At 49.0% G+C, this 18,023-nt stretch overlaps 2 protein-coding genes across 8 annotated transcripts in view; one reads left to right on the forward strand and one right to left on the reverse strand.

Annotated features, from left to right (window-relative positions):
• Positions 1–12,376, reverse strand: part of LOC125439594 (zinc finger protein 436-like) — a 48,983-nt gene extending 36,607 nt beyond the window's left edge. For 6 of the 7 annotated variants that reach the window (XM_048508754.1, XM_048508761.1, XM_048508733.1 and 3 more), the window contains exons 1-2: positions 2,498–2,574; positions 676–781 (exon numbers count right to left, since the gene is read on the reverse strand). In XM_048508754.1, the coding sequence (XP_048364711.1) occupies positions 676–766 (91 nt within the window). In that variant the 5' untranslated portion in view covers positions 767–781; positions 2,498–2,574. Of the gene's footprint in view, positions 1–675; positions 782–2,497; positions 2,575–12,371 lie in introns of those variants that run through there. The other variant, XM_048508717.1, reaches the window with a different exon arrangement.
• Positions 1–18,023, forward strand: part of LOC125439661 (keratin-associated protein 5-5-like) — a 266,942-nt gene that overhangs the window by 121,893 nt on the left and 127,026 nt on the right. The window lies entirely within an intron of this gene.

An 18,023-nucleotide genomic window follows, 5' to 3' on the forward strand; every position in this document is an offset into this window, starting at 1 on the left:
CCTTGAATCCAGGCTGGTGGAAGAAAAACAAGGAGGCAGAAACGAAATCATCTGGAATGTCACCATCATACCAGATCAAAAAGCAGACTTCAATTAAGTATACACAGAAACGGAGGGTGAACTCAATGGGTGTCCATAGCATCTACTGATCCACTGATGTCACATCTCGGTCTTTGACCTCAGGAATATCAACATGACATCACACCCACCTCAAGTGCTGCTTGCTCCCCATCAAGAATCCCTCCTCCATGGCTCTATTTCCCACAGTGCCTAGTCAAATGGCTCAAAAAGCATAAGCACAAAACAGATTTGCCCACAGTCCTTAGAGCTGTGCTGACCAGACCATGCAGACTTTGTTTATTCACAAGACTGAGGAATCAAAGAACAACAGACTGAGGAACTTATGTTCTTATGAACTTGGCTGAGATTTGTCTGCCTTTTGTTTTGAGCTACCTTGGGTGTCTCTAATGGAGAAAGGAGGGATGTGAATATTGTAATAAATGTGAAGAGTTCCCTCCATGAATTTCCTAATCCACTTTTATGGGCATGCCAACTATTAAACATTGAGCACCATAATTTGGGTGAAGAAGCATTTCGTTTTGTTCCAGACCAGAATTCTCTACCTATCAAATTTACTGGGTGCCTGAATCCCATTGAGTCAGAGTGAGTCCTTACCATGTGAGAGGGCATCTTGGGGACATTCCTGGGCCTGACCCAGCTGCTCTTCCTCCAACGGAGCTCTTTCCAACGTAATCTCCATCTTCATGGAAAGACCCAACCTCTGAAACAGCAGTAATAGCAACAGGTAAGAGAAGGAGTAGAAGAAGTGTTTTGATTTGTACCACGCTTTTCTTGACCTTAAAGAGTATTGAAGCGGCTTACAAACTCCTCCCCTTTTTCTTTCCATCACAGACACTTTGTGAGGTAGGTGGGGCTCAGAGAATTTGGACTGAACTGTGACATGAAGTGTTTTGAAAAACTGGTCCATAGGCATATTAGTTCTTGCCTTCCAGATACATTTGATAAACATCAGTTCGCATATCGGACTAATAGATCTCTGAGGAGGGCGCCATTGCCATTAGCCTCCACACTGCTTTGGCAGCATCTGGAACATCAGAATTATGTGCGAATGCTCTTCTTGCGGACTTTAGTTCTGCATTTTAATACAATCTCATACAAAGACTGGTGGTAAACTTCGTGGATCTTGGACTCTACATTCAATCTGTTTGTGGATTAGGGACTTCTTGTCTGGGCGTTCCCAGAGAGGTTAGACTGAAATCGGGTTTCCTCAGTTCTTACTCTAAATATGGGAGCGCCACAGGGCTGTGTTGAGTCCTTTACTGTTCACCCTTTACACATATGACTGTACTCCTGTCTATCATAAGTAACACCATTATCAAATTTGCTGATGACACAGCGGTGGTGGGGCTCTCATCTCTGGAGGATGAGTCTGCCTATCGAGGAATGAAGTGGACCGACTGCTCTCATGGTGCAGGGGAAAATAACCTGGTTCTTAACACTAACAAGACAAAAGGAGCTCATAGTGGACTATAGAAGGAATAAGCTCAGAAATTCAGCCCTTGACTATAAATGGAGATCAAGTGGGCCCCGGTGGCTAGTTTTAAATTTCTGGAAGCGTTATGATTAAAGAGGACTTGACCTGGGAGCATTACAGACTGCAGCGGTGGTTAAGAAAAGCCCAGCAAAGACTGTACTTTCTGAGTAGACTTTTAAGGAAGCAACAACTAGATGGAAAACTTCTGGTGTCCTTTTACCGCTGTGCTATAGAGAGTGTCCTAACCTACCATCTGTGTATGGTTCTCCAGTTGCACAGTGGCGAATAGAAGAAGCTCAAAGGGTGATCACTACTGCACAAAGGATTATCGGCTGCCCTCTTCCCTCCTTGGAAGAAGTCTAAAATTCCGGAAGACTAAAAAAAGCCCCAATATATCCTGAGGGACCCGTCTCATCCAGCACTCTCTCTTTTTAAACTGTTACCATCTGGCAGACGATACAGGGCCCTCAGAACTAGGACAAAGAGGCTTAGAGACAGCTTCTACTCTAGAGCTGTGGCGATGCTAAACTCCGCTGCTTCATATTGATGTATTTGGGGCTGTGTAGGGATGGGTGGAGGAAGGGGAAAGTGAGGATGATGTATGAGTCTGAAATTGTGTGCATCGAGGAATGCTGCTGTAAATTTCGTTGTGCGTGCACAATGAAAATAAAATGCTTATGCTTATGCTTATTAACCAAAAGACACCAAGGAATGGATCCTGCCCCGCTCCCAGATTGCGCATCTTTCTTTAAGTAGACCTGGTAGGGCTTTCTTTCAACACGGGTGAACTATCTGGAGGAATAAGAAATTCCCCAGAAGGGGCTGCTGAGGCTCCTTCTCTAATCTCCTGTTCAGATGATTAAAACTTGGACAAATATCAGGCAGGGAAGCCTTAGGAGAAGGTTGCTTGAATTGGACACACCTGGAAAGACAAGCCCTCACCTGTTCTGCTCCAAGTGCCTCTTCTCCTCTGCTCTGAGAAGCTCAGGAGGAAGCCCTCAAATGCCAAGGAGCCACCGGCATTGGGAACTGGTCTCGGCCCCACATCCTCTGACCCAGCACTGCATTTCAGCGTGGGGCAGGACTTCAGTCCAGAAACTGCTCCAGGATCACCAGGTCCAGGATCTAAGCTGCTTGGAGTGCCTCCCTGGTTTCAAATCAGCCAATGACCACCTTGCAAAAGTCCATGGAGCTGGCTGCAAAACCTCTCGGAGGGCCCTACGGCATCATGGTAGTGGAACTGCCTGCTGAAGCCGTCACTGACAAAGAGTACTTCTGAATTCATTAGCGTCTCCCCAGACCTCTGGCACAGCTCTCTCCCAGAATGCAACAGCACTCCCAGCTTGGATGGGATTGGGGTCTTTCCTCGCTCTCTTTCCAAGTCCAGGTCCTTCTAGGTCCGGTTCTTCCATCTTCTTCTTCTTCTATTAGATTAGCCTTCTTCCTTTTGTTATATGTGGGTAATGAAGACAGCTCTACTTCTTCTGTGAAAGGTAAGGGGTGGGTGCAGAGTAGGAGTGAGGCAAAGATATCAATGGGTCAGAAGAAAAACAAAAGGAAATGATGACACATTGTGGATAAGAACAAAAGTGTGTTATGTTTTGTGGTACTACATGCCAGGACTGGATAAAAGTGAGATGAAGATGAATTTAAACGGATCCTCATGAAATCATTGGATTTTTAGGAAAGAAAACCACACATATAAAAAAGCCCACACTCATATAGTGGATCATATCTTATTCCACAGGCAGCACCCCAAAATCCTGAATCCACTGCCTCAGGATGCTGCGATGGTGCAAAAACACAATTCCAAAGCACAGATCCTTACAATTTATCTGCTAGTTCACACTAAATTCACCACCAAATCACAGGTCACGCTCACAGTCAAAGGGTGCCCTGCAAAAATCAGGCATCCACTGCTTTGTGGCACAGCCATGGCACAAAAGCATGTTTGCAAAGCATGGATCCTCATGGGTTTTACATTGAGATACCCCAAACTTGCCATCAAACCAAATATTATGTCATTACCCACAAACAGGACCCCAAAAATCATGGTTCTGCTGCTTGGAGTGGCGTAGCAACTAAGAGTAGCAGCAGTGGCGTAGTGGCTAAGAGCAGTGGCTAAGAGCAGGTGCACTCTGATCTGGAGGAACCGGGTTTGATTCCCAGCTCTGCCACTTGAGTTGTGGAGATCTTATCCTGGAGGAATTCAGATTAGCCTGTGCACTCCACAATAACGCCAGCTGGGTGACCTTGGGCTAGTCCCACAAAGCTTTTGGCAGACTCTCTCAGCCCCACCCATAACCTCTCACAGGGTGTTTGTTGTGAGGGAGGAAGGGCAAGAAGATTGTAAGCCCCTTTGAGTCTCTTATAGGAGAAAAAGGGGGGGTATAAATCCAAACTCTTCTTCTTCTTCTTCTTGGTGGCATCACCACAAGGAAACAACAGAGGTACAAATAATGGATCTTCACTAATGGATCGTTCCATGAAGTCACATATCCGAATTGCCTTGTAGAGGCAAGGCTGTGGCAGCTGCCCAGAGGTGCCACAACTGCTGTGGTAAGTAATCAAAAAATGCAGGAGTTAAGTTCGCTTTTGGAGTATTTTTTAGTGGTTTTCGTTTTTCGGCCTGCAGGGTGCAGTTTTAGGCTAGCAGCACATAAGATTTCAGAGATATCTTCGTGAATACAACTAACTGATGATACCACCACCAAGGTTTGAGTGAGGTTTGGATCCGGAGAGTCCTAGAGTTATGGACTCCCAAAGGGGGAAGTGTTCTCGATCCCCATTGTTTGCAATGGGAGCTAATAGGAGATGGGGGCTACAGATTTGAGGGTCCATAACTTTGGGGCCCTTGAACCAAACTGCACCAAACCTGGGGGGTATCATTAGAGCAGTCTCCTGATGAGATCCTGAAAGTTTTGAAACTGTGCCATCAGAAATGTGCCCCCCCCCCCCCAGCCTGCAACCCCCATTGACAGGAATGCAGAAAACTCACTGCAGAACAAAGATTCTTGGGAAAATTTCTGGAATGCTCCTGCAGGAGGGAACATTTTTGGACGTATCGGCACCAAAGTTTCATGGTATCATCTGGAGAATGCCCTGATGATACCCCCCCGGTTTGGCGCAGTTTGGTTCAGGGGGGCCAAAGTTATGGACCCTCAAAAGGGTGCCCCCATTCCCCATTCTTTCCAATGGGAACTAAGGAGATGGGGACTACACTTTTGAGGGTCCATAACTCATCCCCTAGGCAAACTATAGCTGAGAGATAACTATGAGAACAGTCTCTGATGATACACTGGAAATTTTTTGGTGCCCGATATGTAAAAAAATGCACCCTGCAGGCACCAATGTTTCCTGGTGCAAAAAAAAATTTTTTGCAGCCGATGGTGGGGTGGCCACCCATGAGATGCCGGGCGCGAGTGATCCAACTCAGGTTTTGCCCAGGGCTCCAGTTTGCCTCGTTGCGCCCCTGAAATTATGTATGATGTTCACAGCTACAATTGAGGGCTAAAACTGGACTATCTGGTCCATGGTGATGAGGGCAGATTGTAGCACAGAATGTGACTTCTCTGGATAATGGAAAACTCCCCACCCATAGAAAAAGAGTTCAATTTATCCCCCCCCCCTTTTCTCTCCTGTAAGGAGACTCAAAAGGGCTTACAAACTCCCAGCTCAGAAGAACTGTGACTTCTTTGAGAGTCACCCAGCTAGCCAACGTGCTTGGGTTAGTGCATAGGCAAATGTGAATTCCCCAGATAGCCTCCACAGCTCAAGCGGCAGAGCGGGGAATCAACCCCGGCTCCTCCAGATCAGCATGCACCTGCTCTTAACCACTACGCCACGGCTGCACAGAATGCAGAATGCAGACCCCAATCTCTGAGAGGGAGCCTGTTGGAGCCTCTGTCTCATGCTTGTACGCCAAATCCAGTCTGAGACTGTCTCTGACCTCTCTCCCCCACTTCGCCTTTGGGCCTGCCCAGCCGACCCTGACCCTGAATTTCACCCCATCCTCAAGCCCTCAGAAGGGGGATTTTGGACCCAGAGGATTCCTGTCCCTCCCCAGAGAATCCGCTTGCCCAGACCGATGCCTCCTCTGCAGCCAGCCTCTCGCCCCTAAGAGCAGCCATGAGGGGGGGTGTCCCTCAGCAACCCCTCCCCAATCAATCCAGCACCCACTCTTCCCCCACCCCGCCCTCCCCCGCCCAGAGGGACTCGTCCGGACCCTCCTTCCTTCCCGCCACCCTCCCCTCCCCATGCAAATCTCCAATCACTCGCCCAGGCTCACCAATGCAAGGAGGGGCCGCATCTCATCTCCCACCCCTAGCCTTCTGCAGCAGAGGAGGGAGGGAGGGGCACTCAGAGAGAGCAGGCCCCTCTCCTGGATCAGGGGTCTCTGACCCCCTTCCACCCACCCCATTTCCCCATGCTAGCCACCCCCCACGCGCAACCAGTCCCCCCTGGCTCACTGAGGGGAGGCGGCTTGTCCAGTGGTGCTACAAGGCAGAAGAAGAGGAGGAAATAAAGCTTCCCCGTCCCTCAGGAACCTCTCTGGGGTTTTCGGAAGCTCTCATGACTTCCCTTCCCTAGGGCAGGGGGAGCTGCCAGTAGGGAGTGAGGCAGGGAGTCCCCATTAATGAGTACAAAACAGGGCTTCCCCTCCCTTTGCAAAAGGGGCTTTGGGGAGGGAGGGAGGGAGGCAGCTGACACGGGGAGGGAGAGGGACGTCTGGAGGGAGGCCACGTGCATTTGGGGGAGGGAACAGATCAGCCCCCCCGCCCATGCCCTATGTTACCCGTGGCGTTTGGAGATGTTTCCCCTCCCTCTTCCATGGAAGCCCCTTTCCATGCAGGAAGAACAGACTCCCCCGGGGCAGAAGGGGGGTCTCCAGTTCCAGCCCCCTCCTCCTTGGGGTGAAGGTATCCCCAGGAAGATTTGCCCCAGGGATCAGGAGGGATAGATCCGGGTGGGGGGAGAGGCTGGCAAAGAAGTGGGGAGCAGGCAGGCAATGCTCCGCTATGATAATAGGGGCATCTCCACCTCCCGGAAAGCCAGCTGCCCCCTCCCTCCTGCCCTTCTTGTCTCCTTTTTGCTTGTTTAAAAACCGGGGGGGGGGGGGCGCAAACTAGTTCAACTGTCCTATAAGGTTGATCGTTTGGATTGTTATGATTTTACATGAATTGTATTTTATGCGTATTGTTAGCTGTTCTGCTCCTGCTCCACCATTAAATGTAATAATTCTAATACTAGTAGGAACGTTGCTGATCTCCACCAGCCCCCTCCTCTTTCTCCTAGTTCCCCCCACTCTTTCCGGCAAAGGCCATTTTGCAGGGAGAAATAAGGAACAAAGAGTGGGAGCGGGGTTGTTTTGCCTCTCCAACTCATGGGCAATGGTCCCTCCCACTGTCTCTGCCCTAGAGAAAGTGATGCCAGCCAGCTGTGCACCTGCCCCCCCCCCCCCAGCTCCAAAAGCAAAACACAAGAGAAGAAAAGCAGGGTGCGAACAAATGCCATCTCCAGTCCTGGAGACATGTCAAGAATTGCACAAAGATGCCAGACTGTGACAGGGAGTGACTGCTGCCCCACAGAAAAAGTTTTTTGGGGGGTGAGGGATGACGGATTTCGAGGGACTGGGATTTGCAGAGTGGGTTGAAGTTCACAAGTTCATGTTTGGCATCTCCTGCCTGGTGGTTTGAGCCTTCCTCCGCCTCCTCTGGGCCTTCCCTTCTCTGGACCTCTCCTCAAGGTTTGCAGCAGGAGGGGGAGTCCTGACCTAACACTGAAGTGGGGGTGGGGGGAATGTCTTGGCTCCCGGCAGAGTCAGGGCCTCGGCACCCAAGAATGGATTGGGGGAGAATAGGAGTAAACACAGCCAGTTGGGGGTGGATGGATAACCAAGGCAGGGCCTTCCCCCATAAAGAGTGGCCAAGTGGAGGAGAGAAATGTCTGACCAAGGATTCCACGGCTTTCCTTGATCAACCCCAGGAACCTGAGTCAAGTCCCAACACAAATCCAGAGACAGGATCACTTGAAGGGACTGGCACAGAAAACATGTGTAGCGAAAAGAGTTTCCCTCCATCTTTGTTTCTCACCTTCCCCGGCAGTAGCGGAAGGACACCCTTGAGGCCCTCTCTGCGATCTTCTCTGTGTGATGGAGGGAAAAGAGCCGCCATTAAGCCAGCTCAGATAAGGAGGAGACACCGTGGAGACGTGGAGCAGAAAGCAGGAATGGTTCCTTCTCTGTCACGTGGCTCAGAGGACCGGACTCCCTCCCCTTGGGTCCAGTCACAAACAGTCTTAAGTTACATGTGCAGAGAAGCCTGAACCAGGGACATGGAAGCAGTCGTGGTTACCAGCCTCCAGGTGGGGCCTGGAGTCCTAGAGTCACAACTGATCTCTCAAATGCACTGATAGAGCCTGAAATTTCTATTCTCATGCACCACCTTCCCAGCTCTATAGAGGCATGCTTGCTCCTTTTTGTGCCATGGAGAAGAAGGAAAAACCCCTCTGGCCCCAAGATGGTGTTACAGCCCTAGATCTCTCTAGGCCTCTACAGCCTCATGATGCCCTAGAGTGGAACAACAGATCCTGGAAAAGGAATCTTTCAAACCTGACAGGATGACGGCAGCTGCCGGAAATTCAGGCTGCTAGTGGTGGTGCACGCAGTGGGATCACCCTCGGATCACCCTCACAAGAGATCAGTCAGCAGCTGAACTTCATTCAAATTCAAAGTGATCCCCCCCCCCCTCCAAGAAGGTTGATCCTAAGACCTCCTTACATTCAGAGGGAGGCCTCTCTGCAGTGGCCTCTCTTATTTCTTCACAAATAAATATAATACTGTGTTTCCCCGAAAATAAGACAGTGTCTTATATTAATTTTTGCTCCCAAAGATGCGCTATGTTTTATTTTCAGGGAAAGTCTTATTTTTCTGTGTTCTGTTCATCGGGCATGCTTCCAAACAAAAACTTTGCAACGTCTTCCTTTCGGGGGATGCCTTATATTTTGCACTTCAGCAAAACCTCTACTACGTCTTATTTTCAGGGGATGTCTTATATTCGGGGAAACGGGGTAGGTGCAAAATAATGTTTATTCCTCTCTCTCTCTCTCTCTCTCTCTCTCTAATATTTTTTTTCACTGCCATCAAAATCTAATTTTAAACCTCTTGATATTTTCCCCTGAAATAGTTCAATTTCAATTCAGTAAGCCTTTATTGGCATATACACGATAGTATAAAAATACAGTTCCAGTTAAAAAGTGAATAGTAAAAAACTTCACGTTTGTCATACATTCAGTTTACAAACTTCTGACAAAAACTTTGCCACTATAAGGCAACAATGAAAATCCTGACAATTTAAAAGCGTAACTACTTTATCTGATTCAGTATAATCAATCATAGGGTCTATAGCTTGGGAATAGGGTCTATAGCTTGGGAACCCCTGAAATAGTGTGTCCAAGGTTTAACGCATTCAGAGGGCTACATGGTCCTCAAAAAATTACTAGTGTGGGATTCTGGGTTATATTTAACTAAATAAAATTTTATTCGTGTATGTCCCTTAGCTTCAATGTTTCAAGAAATAATTTACAATAAGTGAAACATACTGAGGCAACAACTTCTGCTGAGCTGACTTTCACTTTACATCAGTTCCCTTCCTCCTCTTTTACATATATGAGATCAATTCAGAATTTGACTCCTTTTCCAGTCTCTCACTGTCAGCACAACACAGACTCTCCCTCTTAGTCTTTAGTACAGAATACTGTCTCTTAGTTCAGTGCATAATAGTTTCTCTCGCTCAAGTTTTGTACACACTCTGACTCATTATGGCTCAGACTGACTCCCTGTCCCTCTCCAGCACAGACTGCTGACTCTCCCCAGCAATACAAACATGCCCTGGCTCTCCCTCGGTTCAGCACACTCTCCATAGTCGCTCTCCAGTGTCAACCAATCATCTTGCTCTCTCGTCCCCCTTTCACCCCCAGTCCTTCTACAACTTACCTCTCATTCTAATGAAATACACCACATTTTAAAATGTTACGGTACATGTCCCCCAGCACCCTGCGTCCATAAGTGGAACACATTGCTTTGCCCGAAAAGATGTGTGCTACTTCTTCTGTTGTCTGCAATATCTTACCGTCTGTGAAGATCCAGGTAAGTCTCAAATTGTTCTCCTCAACTGGGTTTAATTTAAAGTCTTAGGTCCTGTTAATTCCTGGTCTTCCTCTACTGGGATGTTAACAACATCTGAGATTCTCTACTGCTGAGCTGAGGTCATCCTCTCCGGGATGCTCCTCTGCTGGGCTACAGGGAGAACCACTTACCAGTCTTGCTGTGCGTGTATGGGAGATATGCCATAGAATCATACAGGAAGGGATCATACAGTTGGAAGGGATCATACAGGTCATCTCGTCCAACTCCCTACTCAATGCAGGATCAACATACAGTGGTGGCGAACCTTTGGCACTCCAGATGTTATGGACTACAATTCCCATCAGCCCAATTGGCCATGCTGGCAGGGGCTGATGGGAATTGTAGTCCATAACATCTGGAGTGCCAAAGGTTCGCCACCACAGGATAGAACCTTCCTGACAAGTCTATCCTGATCATCCTCTTCATTCTCCTTGGAACCTCCTCCATTCTGTCTTTTTCCTTTCTGAAGTGAGGTTTCCAGAACTACACACAATACTCCATGTGTGGCTTGACCAATGAAATGTTCAGCAGGACTATGATATCTTGTGATTTGGATGTCATGCCTCTGTTGATACACCCCAAAACTACATCACCTTTTTTTTACCACTGCAATACAAAGGGTTCTCATATTTAACTTAAGGTCCACCTGTACCCTGAAGTCTTGATCATACACACTGCTACCTGGAAATATATCCCCAGTCCAGTATATGTGCTCTTCATTTTTCTTATCCAAATGTAGAACTTATCTTTATCTGCTTCTTGTTCACATCTGCCCATTTTTTCATCTGTGTTCTTGTTACATTCTCTTGATCTTGACACTATATTCTTATTCAGTGGTGGGATCCAAAAATTTTAATAACAGGTTCCGATGGTGGTGGGATTCAATCAGTGGCGCCTCCAGTCCCTATTGGGCAGGGAGGTTGCTTTAGTAACCCCTTCTCGGCACTCAGAAAAAATTAGTAACCACTTCTAGAGAAGTGGTGAGAACTGGTTGGATCCCACCTCTGCGTCTTACTGATACATCCCAGAATTGTATTGGCTTTCTTGGCTGCCATATCACACTGCTGACTCATGTTCCGTTTGTGGTCTACTAAGACTCCCAGACCCCTTTCACATGCACTGTTGTCAAGCCAAGTGTCACTCATCATATATCTGTGAATTTCATTTTTTTTCTGCCTAACTTCAGAACCTTACATTTATCTCTGTTGAAATTCATTTTGTTAAGTTTTGGCCTAGCTCTCTTATCTGTCCAGATCATTTTGAATCCTGCTAATTTGATTATCATGCCCTCTATTTCATTATCCAAGATAGCACTGGGCCCAGGACAGAACCCTGTGGCACTTCACCACTCACTTCTCTCCCGGATCAAAATGAGTCTTTGATTAGCACTCTTTGTGTTTGGCCAGTCAACCAATTACAAATCCATCTAACAGTTGCATTGTCTAGTCTACAGAGGGGGAGCTGCCAGGGGGCGGCGGGGGCGTGTTGTACCAGGCACGCGCCTGGGGTGGCGGAAAATCGGCCCCTGCGGTGCAGAACCCCCCATGGTGCCTCTTCCACACACTTACCTTAGTGAAATTCCCTTCGTCTGCCAAGTTTGTCACTCTATTTAAAAAAGAGATAAAATTAGTCTGGCATGACTTATTTTTCAGAAACCCATGCTGGCTTTTTGTGATCACAGTATTCCCTTCTAAGTGTTCCCGTTCTTCAAGGGGGAATTTACTGGAGGTTCCCGGCCCCAGACAGGTTCAGCTGGCCACTACTAGGGCCAGGACCTTCTTGTCCCTGGCCCCTACCTGGTGGAATGAGCTCCCAACAGAGATCAGGGCCCTGTAGGACATTTGTGAGTTCTGCAGGGACTGCAAGACTGAGCTCTTCTGCCAGGCTTTTATATCTTGCTGGCCAGCCTGACCGGTACATCGGGACCCCCATGGGTGCCTATTATGGGTTTTTACCGCCATCTGTTTTTAGTCTTCTGCTTTCTGCAGTTTAATTGGTATAGTTGTTGTTTATGCTGGTTTTATTTTTGTACTGTTTTACTATTTTGTACTGTTTTATCTGATATTGTATTGATGTTAGCCACCCTGAGCCCTATTGGGGAGGGCAGGATACAAATCCAAAAATCAGTAAGCAAGCAAGTAAGTAAGTAAGTAAGTGCTGGCAGACCGTCTGTTTAATGATCTGCTCCAGAATCTTGGTATTGAGGTCAGCCTGACAGGACAGTAATTATTAGGGTTTTACTTTTTCCCCTTTTTGAACATGGGGATAACATTAGCACTCCTCCAGTCCACTGGGACTTCTTTTCTCCAGTTCTCAATCATAGCAAGTGGTTCTGAGATTACTTCTGCCAGTTCTTTTAATACCCTGGGATGTAGCTCATCAGGGCCTAGAGATCTGAATTAGTTTAAAGTAGCCAGGTGTTGCTGCACTACTTCATTCACTACTTCATTAATTCATTTCACTTCATTCATGCACTACTTCATTCATTCCCAAAGGCACGTGGTGGGCCACTGTTCTGCTTCCCAGGTGGTTATTTAGGTGCCCTGCACCCGGCCAAAGCAGAATGTAAGACTCAATGACTCAGTTAACAGTTCAGTACTTAAAGCTTTAATTGTAACAACGTTGACAGACCCTGACTCCTCCCGGGTCTAACTAAATAAAGGTTACTTTGTTGCAGAAACTTTCTGGAGTCTGGAATTTATTGTAAATACTACAAGTCTATAACATCTTTGACTGTTTAACTTAAATACTGTGAATCTATAACATCTTTGACTGTCTAACTTGTTGCTGTCACCCAGCTTCCGTTGGCACCTAACTGGCACCTAATTTCTGCTTCCATAGAAGCAGAAATAAAAGGCTTTTTGGGTGTAAAAGTCCGTTTATTAAGACATCTTAGAAAGCTCACATACACGTAGTGGCAGGAATGGCACTTCCCGCCAGAAGCACAGGTTATAACACCATTCACCCCATCCCCCCTTCCTGCTTCCCATGGGAACGGAGTCTTCATCTCCCGCGCAAAGATAAAGTCTCCGCCGATGAATCTGGCCCATCGCCCGGGCTGTGGAATGCACTCAAGGTTACTTCACCATCAACACCATTGAATCCTTTACACTCTGCCTCCCCTTAAAGAAGACCCCTCCCCCCCAGGTTTGTGCGTGAAAGGCGCGGTGGAAAGCAGAAATAAGGGTGGGGGGCTTCAGTTATTTTCGGAATAAACCCATTGATTATACCCAGAGGAATATCCCACCTAAGAGACTAAATATTGCAAGCGCTAGCCATGTATTAAAGTGCTACCGGCAGAGTCCAGGGATAGCCGGCCAATTTCACAGTAGTGTTTGTGACCATCAATAATAAGTCGGTGGGGGCCTCCTCCGCTGGTCGTGGCTATGGCATCACTCGGAAGCGGGAGCCTCCTTGAGCAAGCTGGAATGGAAGACAGGATGAATAGTTACCGGCAGAGAGATAGCAAATCTAAGCCGGCAGTGACATCATTAATCGTACTCTTAGTAATCTGAAAAGCGTCCCCCAAATCTTTTGCCACGTTTGGAAAATTTATGCACGCCTCTGAGATTTTTTTTTGTAGATAGTCATACACCCAAGAGCCCACACGCAGAGGAAAATCGGAAGCGTAAGTTTATCCGCTTTGCAGTTTTTGTGGAGTCCTTCGCTTGTTGTGGGCATAAGTCTGACCGCTTTCCATCCCTCGCTAGGATGAAATCCATTGTTGAAACTCTGAGGGTCCAAAGCTGTCGCTGGTGTAGTTGTGGCAAGGGCGGGAAGGAGCCACTCAGACAACAATTTCAAAGGGGGTTTTCTTTGGTAACCGCTATGGACCGCATTGTTGGCATAGGCATACCCGCGAAACTGAATAAGCTCGCACTACCCTCGTCTTGGTGGTAGTTGGTGTAACAACGTAAAATACTGCTCTAGGAAGTTCTGAGTTCGCTCTCTCCGCTCTCTCCGCCACTTTGAACGTAGGGCGGCGATGGCCGGGCGGCCCCCAACAACCCCAAAAAACGCCTTTCCAGAACTTTGAGATGAATTGGGGGTCATGCGGTCGGAGACCACCTTAACGGGGCGGAATGGAGACGGTAAACATGTTGAATGAACAGCCGTGCCAACTTAGGAGCGGAGGGGATGGAAGCACATGGAATAAAATGGGCTTGTTTAGAAAATAAGTCTACCACCACCCACAAAACCGTGGTTGCCATGACTTTCGGGCAAATCTGTAATAAAATCCATGGAGATGACCTCCCAGGGCGGAGGCCACCGAGCGGTTTCAATAGCCCATGGGCTTTCCCGGGATGGTTTTGGCTTCTGCACAAACCGAGCAGCCCTTAATGTATGCCTCAATGTGCTTCGCGCATTGCGCTGCCACCAGAACTGCCGGCGGCCAAATGCAGAGTTTTCAGAAAGACAAAATGTCAAGCCGAAAGGGCATCGTGGCAAGCTTCAAGAACCTGCTTGCGGAGGGAGGCACGACCAACATTCCTCCGCCAAACTCCATTCTCCAAACGCAATTGGGAGTCACTTCTTCCGCTGGAGGCTCGTGTAGCCCCGCCTCTTCGAGTTCCCGCAGGAAAGGAGAGACGAGACTAGGAATGGAGGGTGGAGGAGGAGTGGACGTTTGAGATCGGGTGACAGCCAACCCCAACTGGGAGGGAGAAAGAACAGTGCGTGGAATGTCTCGTAAGGCAGCAGCACCCCCCTCCCGGAGTAGGCGAGCGCGTCAGCCAGTTTATTAGTTTTCCCGGGGAAAAAATGGACTGTAAAAGAGAAACGAAAAGAAATCGGCCCAACGGTTGTTTCGCGGACATCTTGAGGTGGACAAAGCTGCCAGGTTTTTATGATCCGACCAAACCTGAAAGGGGTGTTTGGCCCTCCAGCCAGTGGCGCCAAGTGGAGAGTGCTACTTTGATGGCCGCAGTCTCTTTGTCTCCTACAGTCCAGTTGAGTTCAGCACCAGAGAATTTCTTAGACAAATAAGCACACGGAACCAGCCTACCATCTTTATTTTTCTGCAACAGGGCTGCCCCAAGTGCTTTGTCCGAGGCATCCACGTGAACCACAAACGGGAGATCTGGGTCAGGGTGCTTTAGGATAGGTTCGGTGGTAAACGCAGACTTTAAGAGTTGAAAAGGCTGCTTGACACTCCTCAGACCAGGAAAGGGGGGCCCCGGGCTTGATGGACAGCGGATCTTTATTCGTAGTGCGTAAGAGGTCTGTGAGAGGGAGAGTCAGTTCAGCGAATTGGGGTATAAAGTCACGGTAAAAATTAGCAAAACCAAGAAAGATTGGAGCTCTTTGCGGTTGGTGGGGTAGGCCATTGGAGGACTGCGTCAATTTTAGCAGGATCCATTTTCAAGCCCTCGGCGAGGATCCGGTAACCCAAATAGTCAATGGAGGTCTGGTGAAAACAGCATTTGGAGAGTTTGGCAAAGAGAGAATTGTCGAGCAAGCGTTTCAATACCTCGACCAATGTTTCATGCTCTTCTATGGTTTGTGAGTAAATTAAAACCCCATCTAAGTATACCACAACTCCCTTGTACAATAAATCATGGAGAACTTCGCTGATAAGGGCCATAAAAGCCCCTGGGGCCCCATAACCCGAATGGCATTATCAAGTATTCAAACTGTCCAAACTTTGTGTTAAACGCAGTCAAGTGTTCATAGCCTTCAGCAATTCTGACTCTGTAGTAAGCTTCTCTCAAGTCCAATTTAGTAAAAATGCGTCCTTTGCCGGTGCATCTAAAAGGTCCTTGATCAAAGGCAAAGGATATTTATTGGACAGGGAGACCGCATTGAGACCTCGATAATCTGTGCAAAGCCGTAAAGACCCATCTTTCTTTTTTACAAACAAAACGGGAGCAGCGTGTGTGTGTTTGGTAGCTCGGCCCGATATGAACCCTCGAAGCAAGGTTCTTGTCCAAGAAGGCACGAAGTTCCTTCTCCTCATTGGGACTCATGCGGTAGATTCTACCTTTGGGTAGTTGCTCTGGTTGTATAACAATTTTGCAGTCAGTGTCTCTGTGGGTGGCAACTGATCGCATTCTTGCTCCTGAAAAACTCTGGCTAGATCATGATACGCAGGGAGGATGCCAAAAGAATCGAGCGACGCTGAAGAAGCCAGGGAGGGGTGTGTGTCAGGAGAAGTTGGGTTTTCCCCCCAATTCATGTGTTCACCGCAGGGAGGGTCAGTGAATTCTAAGATCCGTTCTTTCCAAATGAACTTTGGTTCATGTAACAACCAAGGCATGCCCAAAACTATGGAGTGTTTGGCCACTGGCGCCAAAATAAAACTAATTTTCTCCCAATGGTCGGCGCAACGGAGGAGAACCGGTTGTGTTTTGAACTGGGCCGGTCCTTCGCTCCCGAGGGCTGCCATCCATTTGGGTGAATGGTATGGGCTTAGCCAGGGGAATTTGGTCCAGACCTAGCTCCTCTGCCACCTGGGGCCGCGTTAAGAAGTGGGAGCAGCCAGAATCCAGAAGGGCCGAGGGGATAATGCGAGTGTGTTTAGCGGGGTTGGCCAGAAACGCTTTGACAGTAATGGGAGCGCTGCCTTCACTCACCGCTGGGTCCAGGAGTCGGCCCATGTCCATGGGGGCTGAAGAAAGGCAAACAGCTGCTTCCCCTCCTCTGGGTCGCCTTCGATGACCGCTTTAGACGAGCCCGTCGGAGGCGGCCCTGATCTGCGTGGTGGCTTGGCAGATGGAGTGCGGAGCTGGAGCGGTTGGTTTTTGTTTCTTGGGACAGTTGGCGGCTAGATGACCTGGCCCTCCGCAGTAAAGACACAATCCCAGTCGTCGACGGCGTTCAGAGGTGGTTTCGTAGGGGCGGCTGGGCTTGGCTTGGTGGACACAGTGGTGGGTTTTGGGCGGGCGGCCTCCGGCACGAGCGTATTCCAAACGAGACGCCACCTGGGATCCCAACTGGATCCAATCTGCAATAGTACGAGGAACCCGAATTAAAAACACCATTTCACGCAGCTTGCCGGTCCACAGCATCCGAGAAGTATTCGCGATTTCATGCGTTCAGGCTACTCAGGAGAGGAAGTTGAGCAGCCGCTGCACGAATTCACAGGCAAATTCTGCGAACGGGCGTTTGGCTTGCTGGATAGGGTTGATGATGCGGATAGCTTCATTCTCGGCGCCTGGATCCTGGAAGCTTCTTAAGGCTTGGAGGAATGCGGGCACCGTGCGAGAGTCTTCATCTTGCAAATCCAAAAGAGTCACGAACCAGTCGGCTGCTGCCCCATCCAGGACTGAGCCGATGTCCCGTATTTTCTCACGCTCAGACCGGTATAAATCATCATAGTCTTCCAAGTGGGCATTGAGTTGCAAAATGAAGTAGGGAAGTTTGGAAGCGGTCCCATCAAAACGGGCTGGTATCGGGGGGCCGATAGTAGCCCCGTTCAACTGCTCTTGGCGCCTGCTGGGGCGGTGGTTGCTGGTTGAGCAGGTTGGGCAGGCAGCTGTTGTATGTTGGGGGCCGGAATCGGGGGCGCTGGCGGTGCCGCTGGCATTTGGGTGGCAGGACCCAGGTACGTGGCCCCCCTGGCACCGGCGTGATCCGTAACAGCATAGACTCCAACTTGGGGCTTCCTGGTCTGCTGCCTCCTTATCTCCCTCTCCAACGCAGCCAGCTCCCTCTCCTTGCGGGTCAATGCATCCTGGTGCGCATGCAGAGCAGCTTTTTCTCGTTCCAATTTAGCCAGTTCGTCCCGTTTAAGGGCTTCAGTAAGCTCACTTTGCGTGCGCAGGGCTTGAACGCTGCCGTTGTAAATCCAGTCTGGAGTGTTCCAGGACTTTATCATGGACTGACAGATTCTGGGCATATTGTCGTTGGAGCGCATCTTTGGCACGGTCCAACTCGAGCTGGACTTCTTTGCGTTGCCGCTCCCGGTCCCTCTGCAGGTTTTCGCTCTTGCTGCAACTGTGCCCGTTCCTCCTCCCATAGCTGACGCTCACAGGTCCATGCTTCTTGGCCATCTACCAATCGCCCCACTTCCTCATCCCAGGTCTCCTTCGGATGGGAGAGGGAACAGATCCGCTGGGAGTGCAGGCTTTCGACTCTTCGCCGTCTGGAAGCGAGACATCGGAGACACCGTAGCCACCAGTGGCTCCCCGGGGCACCTCAGGTGCGGTCGCTGGCCCGGGATCAGGGGGGTCCGATTGGAAGACGGTACGGATACCCCTCCCAATCCCAGGTTTAGTCCCAGTATCCTTCGGACGGGCCCCAGTGCTGTGCCACGGTGGTTCTTTGGGAGCATCACCAAAATAC

The sequence above is a fragment of the Sphaerodactylus townsendi genome, linkage group LG01 (genome assembly GCF_021028975.2).
Source record: "Sphaerodactylus townsendi isolate TG3544 linkage group LG01, MPM_Stown_v2.3, whole genome shotgun sequence".
Taxonomy (NCBI): domain Eukaryota; kingdom Metazoa; phylum Chordata; class Lepidosauria; order Squamata; family Sphaerodactylidae; genus Sphaerodactylus; species Sphaerodactylus townsendi.